The sequence below is a fragment of the Sinocyclocheilus rhinocerous genome, unplaced genomic scaffold (assembly GCF_001515625.1).
Source record: "Sinocyclocheilus rhinocerous isolate Xijiao unplaced genomic scaffold, SAMN03320098_v1.1 scaffold191, whole genome shotgun sequence".
Taxonomy (NCBI): Eukaryota; Metazoa; Chordata; class Actinopteri; order Cypriniformes; family Cyprinidae; genus Sinocyclocheilus; species Sinocyclocheilus rhinocerous.
Genome location: NW_015625580.1, coordinates 642,971 through 653,761, shown reverse-complemented (window position 1 = coordinate 653,761; position 10,791 = coordinate 642,971). Strand labels below are relative to the sequence as shown.

The 10,791-nt window shown below is 40.3% G+C and overlaps 1 protein-coding gene across 3 annotated transcripts in view; it reads right to left on the bottom strand.

Annotated features, from left to right (window-relative positions):
* Nucleotides 1-493: 493 nt before the first annotated feature.
* Nucleotides 494-10,791, bottom strand: part of LOC107753100 (trinucleotide repeat-containing gene 6C protein-like) — a 75,087-nt gene continuing 64,789 nt past the window's right edge. For 2 of the 3 annotated variants that reach the window (XM_016569216.1, XM_016569224.1), the window contains 7 exons: nucleotides 8,996-9,184; nucleotides 7,830-7,979; nucleotides 7,420-7,521; nucleotides 6,795-7,010; nucleotides 5,216-5,289; nucleotides 4,985-5,124; nucleotides 494-4,885 (listed from right to left, as the gene is read on the bottom strand). In XM_016569216.1, the coding sequence (XP_016424702.1) occupies nucleotides 4,513-4,885; nucleotides 4,985-5,124; nucleotides 5,216-5,289; nucleotides 6,795-7,010; nucleotides 7,420-7,521; nucleotides 7,830-7,979; nucleotides 8,996-9,184 (1,244 nt within the window). In that variant the 3' untranslated portion in view covers nucleotides 494-4,512. The remainder of the gene's footprint in view (nucleotides 4,886-4,984; nucleotides 5,125-5,215; nucleotides 5,290-6,794; nucleotides 7,011-7,419; nucleotides 7,522-7,829; nucleotides 7,980-8,995; nucleotides 9,185-10,791) is intronic. The other variant, XM_016569208.1, reaches the window with a different exon arrangement.

The window sequence follows — 10,791 nt, the reverse complement described above, 5'->3', positions numbered from 1 at the left end:
TATCATGGATTATTCCACAATAAAAGCCACTATAAGGTAGATAATAGTATTACAGATAAAAAAAAAAAACACTTGTTATTTTTCTCAATAAATCCTTGAGTAAACATTAACACATGAATTGTCACCATGTCCCCTTAGTACTTTAATATCATGTTGTACGATTAGCTGAATGAGGGGAAGCAGACACTCAGTGCAACTCTAATAACAAAGCTAATAACAAATACGATAACAATACACATACAAATATATTTTTGACTAGCCAACAAAAGACGAAACAAAAACAAAAAAACAAAACCTTAGATGCTTAAAATGAAACAAAGGCGCAAACAAATCCACTGTAATCACTAGCATACATTGGTTTGAACCCACTCACACAGGCAAATGAACGCATTCATCCGTCATACAGTACACGCAATCTTGTGCAAACACTCACATACAACCGATGTCACTCTGTTTTTTTTTTCTTTTTTGAACTACCTTTTTTTTTTCTTAGTTCAGTTTGAACTGATGTTATCAAAAAGCTTGGAAGTGTATGAATGACAAAATTATTACAAAAAATTTTTCACATTACATTATTGGCGCTTCTTTTGATTCAAGTATTTGTGTTTTTTAATTTGTATAATTTTGATATGTTTATGCTTTTTATCATCTAGGTAAATTTATGAAGAGAAGGAAACGGGGTTACTCGGGCCTGTAAACCAAAGTAAAGGTAAATAAACAAAAAGGTAACCAGTTATATACATACACAGGATTTCAGTTGTACATGTATATCAACCAGCATGTGCATATTCTAGCCAGGACCCCAAGAAAGAGGATTTGTGTTTCTTAGAGCTCATCTCCACCCAGGTCCTGTTATTTTATACGATCGAAGCAGCCTTCTTATCTAAACAAAGTTGCATCTGAGCCGCTCTCGTGGAGCTGGGGTACATTAGTCCTATAGATAAGTATATGCCCACAGTGGAGGACTGGGCACTTGTTGGCTAGCTAGCTAGTCTGCCAGGCAATCCTCTGGATTTTAAACACATTTTGGATGTTTGTTTTTCATGGTCTCGAGTACAGCTTAGACAAAAGGCAGTTAAAAATATATATCTTCAAAAACAGGCAATAGTGATTGTTGCTAGTGTCACTCGAGTGTAAAAAAAAAAAAACTTCCAGAAAGGGATTTTCCCCTTTTAAGACTTGGTATCAACTGTCATGTGCCCCAGGCCTCCTGATACAATAGGTCCATATATATATATGACCTGAACCTGTTTAAAAAAAAATAATAATAATCTGCACCATTCCCCTACTATCGGGTCAGGACAGAATTTAATACCATCAATACAGCAACCCCAGAGTCATCTGTCTGCCACATCAGGGCATCAAAGGCTTTCAGAGAGAAGCACTTCAGTCAAGAGTGTACTACAGAATTAAAGTTTCCTTTTTTCAACAATATTAATATTAATCATACAAAAACCTTTTTTGGTTTAAAGAAAAAAAGATGTACCCAAATGTGAACCATCTACAGTGCACCTAAACATTCTGGATTCCCTGTTTAATTGTCAGCAGTCCTCCCAGGCGTATATTTGATACCCGGGACAAGGTGCTACCCGTCTGTCTTGGTGCCAACCTGCATTCTACCTCTCCATCTCCATGTGCTCTTTACAAAAGCAAACATTAAGACAAATTTCAAGAAAGTAGTTCCACTCTGATATATTCATGTCTAGGTTAAATCTATGATCAAGAATAGTTACATTAGGATCTAGAAAAACAGAGTTCTCTGAGTCCACTCGCCCACCCATTTAGCATCTTTAAAGCCACATTGGAGAATGCAATAACGCCCTCCTTGTAACGCTAAAACAGTTTGGGGTTCTCTGAGGCTGCCCTGAGACTGCATGTACATAATGTAAGAGATCATTCAGAGAGTAAACAGTGAGGGCCTGGTCATCAGTTCAAACAAAAAGTAAGCCCGTTTCTTACTTTAGGCCACACTGTAAGGAAGCTGCCTTCTCACAATCAACTGGTGAGCTGAAGAGTGGGCTTGGAGAGACTACAGACTGAAGCTGAAGGCCTTGAACTGCACCTCTCGGCCGGTCTTTGCATAGAAGTGGAGAACCGAGTCTCCGTTATCATTTGCGTTTATTACTGTGAGAAGTGGTGACCAGGTAAAGTAGTGTACTCTGCCTGCCCTTTGTCGTAAGCACCAGTGTGAGTGTGTGGCCTGGCAGGGCTGCGACACCGGAGCGGAGGAAAGTGCAGAGGAGAGGCAGAAGACAAACTGAGCACCATCGACCTTACTCTACGTGCGCTCCATCCTTAAAACAACCCTCACTACAAGTTATTCGGTATCAAATCGCCACCACCGTTGACGCTGAGGTGTGCCTCTTAATCAGAGTGTTTCTGCATATGCGCAGCAAGAGGGGCTGGTGAGAGCAGCTACCATAGAGACCACTGCATTGATACACACAAATCGAAAAACAAAAAAAGCGTAAAATAACGATATAACATCAACAACAGCAACGACGATAACAACAGCAATGTTGACAAAAAAAAAACACTGGCAATTCCAGAAGGGAAAAACCCAATCGATCATATAAAAAGTACATAAAACGAACCTGTCCACTTCCAGCTAAAGTGATCTTTGCATGAGAAGGAGAAAGAGAGTCTATGAGAGTGAAGTTGAGACGAGGTCGAGTGCTGGCGCAGTAGTAGTACGTACTGATTGGCCAGGTCTGAAGGAGCCACTGCTCCGGCCCAGGCGTTCCGGCATCTGGTGCGCCGGCCTGGCACAGCGGGTCAAAAGTCAGAGTGTGGGCACCCGAGGCGCCACAGCAGATAGGCACTCAATGGCCACACTTATCATACAAGTAGGCGGGGCCCCGCAGAATCCATTAGAAACATTACAACACGTCTAGCATCTCCAGACAAAAAGGCTAATGATTTTGGAGTACTGTAACAGTGATATTTACTTTGATATATATCATCTTAAAGAAAACAAAAACACATGAACGCTTCAGTCTTGTTGCGGTGTTGTTTTTTTCCTCATCAGACATCCCTTCATTTTGCTACCATTTTCGAAATGTCTGACTTCAAAGCCAAAAGACCATGGAAAGACAAAGACGAAGAAGAAAGGAAACGGCAAAATCCGTTTAGAGTTCAAAAAGGAGCATGGAGGAGAAGTTCGGTAGATTGCTTTTCATGGTTGCTTTTTGTCAGTTTCACAAATCCATGTGTAATTTGTTGGCATTGAAGTCGGAGCTTGACGCTCTTGCTAAGTGCTATGAAGAAACCACGCATTCTTTGTTCCATACTTTTGTACCAAATACAACAACGACGAAAAAAAATGCACTTTGTCTACTGGGTTACAAGAAACACCTCTTATTTGGTTTGAAGCCCCTGTTGCCCCTGTAGTCACACTTGTCCTTGAGTGTGTAGAGGAAGTGCTTGTGAATGTTTCATCACCATGGGCTTACACACTGAGAGAGCCCTCTTCTGTTCAGTCCCACACTTGGTGGACATGGCAGGAGACAAGTCTTTGATCCCCCCGTCCCCGTCCCCAGGCGAGCTCCTACCGTTTCACCAGCAAAAAAGCACTGCGTAAAGATGGACGGAAGAGTCTGTGGCATATATTGCACTTCAGACGAACGACAATGAGGGCTTATGTTTTTTTTTTTTGAGAGTGAAAATAAAGTAGTCCATTTGAAAAAGTGTTTCCTGTACATTTTTTCATGAGCAGTGGTTAATATATACCTCAGCTGTCCACGTGTCCTCTCAGCTTAAGAATAAATGCCTCAAATGTGCAGAGGGGTCAGATATCTGTCCGTCCTTTTGAGAGTTATGAGGACAGATGGCAACCGAGGGAAACAGGAAGGACGAATGCAAGTATGCTGTGGCTGAGATCGAAACCATGACAGTCCTGGCTCAGAAATGAGAAAATGTGCAATTCTTAAGATGAGTTTCTTCAAAGTACAAATGGAGTGGGACTGGTCAGCAGTTAAGGCTAAAGTTTAGTGCTGTTAATTAATCCAAACGATCCAAAGGACAACTGAAAAAAGCCATGGATCCAGTCTAAAAGACAGGGAGTAGGGGAAGTTGGTTTGGAATGACGCACGTTTCTTCAGGGAGAGGGTGATATGCTGTGATTGGGCTGACAGGATGTGCTCGTGCCAGAGGAATTCAAAAAAATGGCAGCTTGTCTCATCGGTTTGTAGTAAAATACACTTTCACACTGGTATCAGTTATTAGAGAAAAGTCTCGGTAAAGGTTCACTTCTCTTTTAGTCACGGTTCTTCGTAAGAAGTCTATAGAATACTGTAACCCAAGCCTAATGATCAAAATAACACATGAAAAAAACGCAAAACAAAACAAATAAGAAGAGGAAGAAGGTCAGCAGCCTCTATGCAAGTGTGGCCTCAGCCTCCTGTCTCTTGGTTTTTCACAGTTCCACTGACGTTGATTATCGCCAAATGATTTGCTTGGTTTTTGCTCGTTAAGTTTCATATTTCGCTGCGGGGGTTCAAGCACTTGGCACTCTCACATGGACTCTCCGCTCAGCAGGTCTCCAGGGAGCAGCGTATTGATTGGGGTGGGGCTGCCCACCACTCGGCCGTCCTCAGCGCTGGGCGGCCCCCACAGGCTGGAGTACTGCGGTACACCCCCCCACAGCAGCTCGTTGCTCGCCTTACCGCCGGACCCCGTCCCGCCCACTCCTCCAAGACTGCTGCTGTTCCAGTGGCCGATGGGGTGTGTGGCTGCCGTCCCTCCGCCCCCCAGCCGTGTTTGATTGGTGCCGGGGTTGGCCTGCCAGCTGGTGGTGGGCGTGAGGGACTGACCCTGTGCAAAGAAGCGGTTCACCTCCTCTTCTCCAGCAAACTCTGCCAGTATAGTGGTGTTTCCCAGAACACACCTGAAAAGCAGGTATTTAGAGAAAGAGAACGGATGACTGTGATGATATAGCGAAGATTTATTCTATCAAAAGACGACAACGGTAAAACATTCAACGTACATGTGTAGGGACTTCTGGGCTTTGGCAGCCTCCTCTTTAGAACTGTAGCGCACCACAGCATTGCCCTGCGTCAGGTTGAGATGGAATGTGATGAGCGGCCCGTGTTGCATGCAAAGTGTCCGCAGTGTTGAACCATCAATCTAAACGTCACAGAACAGAAAGAGGGTCACACTGCACACAATTAACCAAGAAGTTTTAAGTCAGTGAACATAACAGTAGCCACAAGGATACCTGTGGTGTGAGGTTTCTCAGAACCAACCAGCTAGTGCTCCTGCTGGAGCTGTCTGTACTCCATGTGGTACCTACTTAGAGAAAGAAAGAATTCTTTAATGCTGTGATTAACTGTGATATATTTTATAACATTATTACAACATAGTCTAAAGCATTAAAGTACCATGTGCACTACGGTTCAAAAAAATTTTTTTAAAGAAACTAATACTTTTATTAATAAGTTTGCATGAAATTGATCAAAAAGTGATTTTGATTTCAAATAAATGTTCTTTTGAACTATTCACAAAATCATTTGACACTGGAGACTGGAGTAATGGCTGGCGAAAATGTAATTTTGCCATCACAGGAATAAATTACATTTTAAAATATATTTAAAATAAAACGTTATTTTAAACTACAATAACATTTCGCAATGCTACTGTCTTTACTGTATTTTTTATCCAAAAATGCAGCCTTGGTGAGCATGAAAAACCGGACCCCAAGCTTTTCAGGAAGTAAAAGCTTGGACAGAAACTAAACCTGAACAGCTCATCAGTATTGAGCACAATTTTAATATTGGTTCATCCTTTTCTGTCATGATGCTTGACAACCTCGATCACCCTTCACTATGATTGTATGGAAAATAACTGTGTTGTTAACTTTTTAATATTTCAACATCACATTTTTATACAAAACAGTCTGGCAAACAATTGCGCTTCAGTTACATGTCATGAAAGTGTTATCAAGCAACCGTGGGAATGTTGACTAACACGCGACATATGCCAGACCACAAAACAGTACATTCGCTCAGAGTTCCAATCCTCACCTCACCCCCACATTTTGACTAGCGTTTACACCCACATAAAAGAGTCAACTGACAATTCAACTGCTGTTTCGATACACCCACACCTTTGCCTAATAATAGCTGCACAAACACATATCCGCCTGGGATTAACACTAGAACCGCCAGGGGTCATCGTATACCTAAAACCGCCAACGGGAAAATTTTACCCACGTACATGACTACTGTTTTGATATTGCTAAAGAACATATTATTTCACTGTATTATGCCACTGTCTTCACAAAGAAGTGTCTAGAGTCATGAAATTATTATGTCTAGTAATCAACTATATTTTTGTCCTGTTGTTTTATGGTCAAGGCTTTTTTTATGTAGGCTACACTAATCACTTTTCATAGCGGTCAATAACCTAAACAAGCCTGCACTGACAACGAGAAAAAGAAGGAAATAAATACATATTTGGGTAGTGTAATATTATAATACAATGTCATTAAGCAATATATTAAGATAACCCATGTTATTTAAATTACTAAAATAAATAGACAATAATGAACAATAATTCACCACACTGCATAGGATGTATGATGCGATGACAAATTTAAGTGCACAGCTTCAGCTAATTAATTTGTTTTTAAATGCCCTGTTTTTTTATCTGGTTTTGTCTAAACAATTTTTAACATCAGGGGATTGTAAATTACACAATTTTAGTCAAATCTGTCATGTACATTTAAAAAAAAATAAAACAAAAAACATTTACCCTGTGGCGGTTCTAGTGTTAAACTGCACCTTTTATGCACACACCTGAAGAGTAGGAGCTGCTCCAGCCAGCCACCAGGCCCAGGGTGTTTCCACCCCACGTGGACGAGGGCTTGGTGTTGGTCAGGCCTGGGGGCGGCCGTGTGGGAGCTGTTGTGTTCCGGGGTCCTTGTGGGACTTTCCAAAGCTCATGAGAGAGAGAAGCCTGGGTGTGCGAGATGGGCCCCGGAGACCAAGTGGACTTCATGTCAGACAGCTTCCCTGTAGATCAGAGATGTAAATGTGTTTGCTAACTGAAAGGTGTTCTCACAGCAGTCACAGTCACTGAGGTGCCACTGCAAACAGGCCCATGTGTTATATTGTAAGAGTTCATGTCTCGCAAATAAAAGAGTGCCTTCTCAGCACTTCCACCTCACAAAAATCACAGATAGCCGGTGACCATGCTGCACACAAAGGGACAGTGTGTGACTAACACCACTGGGGATGTACAGATGAATGTAGGCAGGATAGAACTCTCTACGGGGGAAAGGGCCACACTTGAGTTGGATGTACTAGATATACAGGAATGCGACCACCGTTTTAGGGCCACATGCTAGGTTGAACAGTAAGTGGTAAGAAAAGAGTTTGATGAGCAGGACTGAGGGCAGGAAGGGGATTCTGGGAGTTGTACCTGTGCTGGCTGCCTCTTGGGAGGACAGACTGAAAGAGCTAGTGACTGGCCAATTGCTGGAGGGAGGCAGAGCCTCACCCTGTGAGGAAGTTGGGGTGGAACCTACGATATGTCCCGCACAAAGTAGGCAATAATTCAAAGTTGAAATCAGAAAAATAACGTACGTAGAAAATACAAAGAAAAGAAAATGGAAGAAAATACCAACTGCAATCTTAGTGGTTGTATTATGTGAAAAACATTTAGACATTCTAAATAAAAACAGTACTGCAATACGCAATACCTTTTATTCAGAATATATAAAAATATTTAACTATACATGGTGTTATGGGATTTATTCAGGCTTCGTGCTTTCAGTGTCATCTGACAGAAACTTCACTAATAGATTTTAAAAAAAAGTTTGTTTTTTTTACCTCCACTCCTATCTCTTAGCAGGTAGCGGTTCACATCCTGAATGTTGGTATTGATGGTGGGCCCACTGGGAACACTCCCTGGGGTCATATTGGGGTCAGTCTCAGGGTCAATATTCTGCAGTCCTTTCCAGGGCACTCCTGGACAAAACTCTGAGGGATTTCATACCAATCAGATCAAGCATGACACATTGTCTATCAATACATACACTATTTGGTACACTTAAAAATGTGAGATTGTCTTTGCATTATATAATTATATAATCTAGGGATTCCAAAACTTTTTCATTAGCTGTAACTGTTATATTACAAAATATTTACTTAAAGCCCCATTGAGATTTTAAGTTAATATTTTAATAATTTAACAACATATTTGTATGTTCACGGTTCTCTGATGTCGGTTAATGATCACACGGCATGCAGGTAAACTAATAAATTTCAGCCTTTAGTAACGGTTTCATTTTGATTGTTTTTATATTAAAATTATTCATTTTAATTACCAATTTTTATGATTTGAAAAATGTTTTTAAATCCTGCAAAACCCTGATCCAATCAATGGCATTATTAAAAACAAATACGTAAAAAATTAGAAAAATGATATATTCAAAAAAGAAAATATTTCAGTATTTTATGGTTTTCCAACATCGTTAGTTTGTCAAACAGTGGATTATGTCCATAGTTAATGTGGTGAACTACGCCTGTAGTAACTCTGCTGGACAACTAAAAGTCACTTAAAAGTCATTTTGAAAAAATGTATTTATTTTTCCCAGATGCTACTTGGTTTAATGTTGTTTTAATCTAGTGTAATGACATTTGGTTGTTTTATAAGTGTGACCTAACTGTCCAAAAGTATCCGAACAATTTTAAAGGGGTCATATGATGCGATTTCAAGTTTTCCTTTCTCTTTGGAGTGTTACAAGCTGATTGTGCATAGATAAGATCCCTGAAGTTGCAAAGACTAAAGTCTCAAAACCAAAGAGATACTTTTATAAAGAATATCTCTTTGGATTTGAGACTTTAGTCTTTGCAACTTTACAGATCTTCTTGATGCACCAAGAGCTTGTAACACTTCAAAGAGAAAGGAAAACTTGAAATCGCATCATATGACCCCTTCAATGCTTTCATAATCCTACTAGTCCAAAGAGATTTTAGAGAGGCCATTTAGTCACCTGGAGGCCAGTTGACATTGGTCCCATTGGAGATCTTGTCATTTGTGTTCTTTCCCTGACCCCAGCTATCATGAGGTGCCAGGGCGCTGGCAGGAGACTCGGAGCTAGGAATCAGATTGTAGGGACTGTAGGAGTCATCCAGCGTGGGCTTACTTGGGGGACCCAGACTGGGGCCTGCAGAGATGGCACCTGTGTAATATTGGTGATATGGAATATCATCAGTATCAAGCCTGATATTAACTACTATGCCACATATTAGTGTTAATTTTGTCAGCTATTTTTAATTTAGTCGTAGTCTTAGTCCTGTGTCAAATGTAACTTTTAGTTTTTATCATATTTAGTCAACTTGTCCTGTTTTAGTTTTAGTCAAGTTTTAGTCAACTAAATGTCTGAGAATTTTAGTCTAGTTTTAGTGAGTGGAAACACACATTTTAGTCATATTTTTGTCTTACTGTATAATGGTTAAAAAGATGAAATTTTTAATTTTTTTTCTCAATTTTAATTGCAATGATTGTTGTCCTTTGGGAAATTTATTTTTACATTTCATCAGAAGTTGCTCTTTCACCAATAAGCACAAATCAATAGAATGTTGACTCGTATGCATGGTTTATTTTACCTTATCTAGTGTACAGATTTATAACAGAATATCAGTTAGAGGCTAAATAAACACCAAATACTTAATATATACACTCGCACTGTCTACGTTATGAAAACCTGTGTTACAAAAACATACTCTCAAATATTATAACAGAGAAATTCCTAATAGTAATTCCAATAATTCCAAATTGCATTAATGTTTCTCTTTTAAAACAATGGCAAAAAGACATATTGCTGCACAAAGGCTGCGTAATTAACGTTACAATCAGAAACCACTATCACAAACAATGCAGTCGAGATCCATGACAGAACACAGACTGGCTGAATGACACTTTCATTTAAGCAGAATACCTCAAACGGAGATCGCTGAACTCCAGCTTACTTGTACAGTACTGTATGTCGGTGTTTTCAGATCACAGCGCCTCTGCAGAGAGAGGGCGTGTGAATGGTTGCCAGATTGCATAAAGCAAAAAGCCGGGCAGAGTACGTATCCGTTTAACAGAAAAGCTCTGATTGGGGGATTTGAGCTCTTGATATCTGGCAACCGCAAACATGAATGCTCGCGTAATAGTCTTGTACAGCAGTCTGAAATGTTTTAGCTCCACTTTTTTCAACAAAAATAAAAATGTTTTGGTAAAGATTTTGTTCTTTTAACTACATTTTAAGTCTCGTCAATGATATTGCATGTTCATTTAGTCTCAGTTATCATTTAAAGGTACAATATGTAAGTTTTCACCGCTAGAGGGCGCGTATTCAAAACAAACAAAGAAACAAAGGTGTAGTTTGATGACGCCGTGACTGAGTGTGGAATCATGGGAGTTGTCGTCTTCATCCCCACAGCCGATGCAATCCGACGGGACTCGGGCAGAAATCATGTTCATGGATGAGCTAATGATTTAAAGATTTATTAACATCGTAGTATGAAGCAGAGTGAGGCTGAAAGCCGTCGAAGCAAAACGAGGCCGCTGAACGAGAGTGACACACGGCTCGAAACAGCGGAGCTTTTATTATTCCACAGTCGACCGCTTCCGCTCCTTCCGGTCGTGCGTATCTGGGAAAAAAAGCAGTGCTGTTTTATTTGAAAGTTTTGTTATAATGCGACTCTGTGCGGTCGTCACCGGTCTATTAAAACGCACAACATATTAAAGCGTCTTTGGTGTTTCCATGTTTCAAGGAAATCGAGGGTGTATGACGTCATT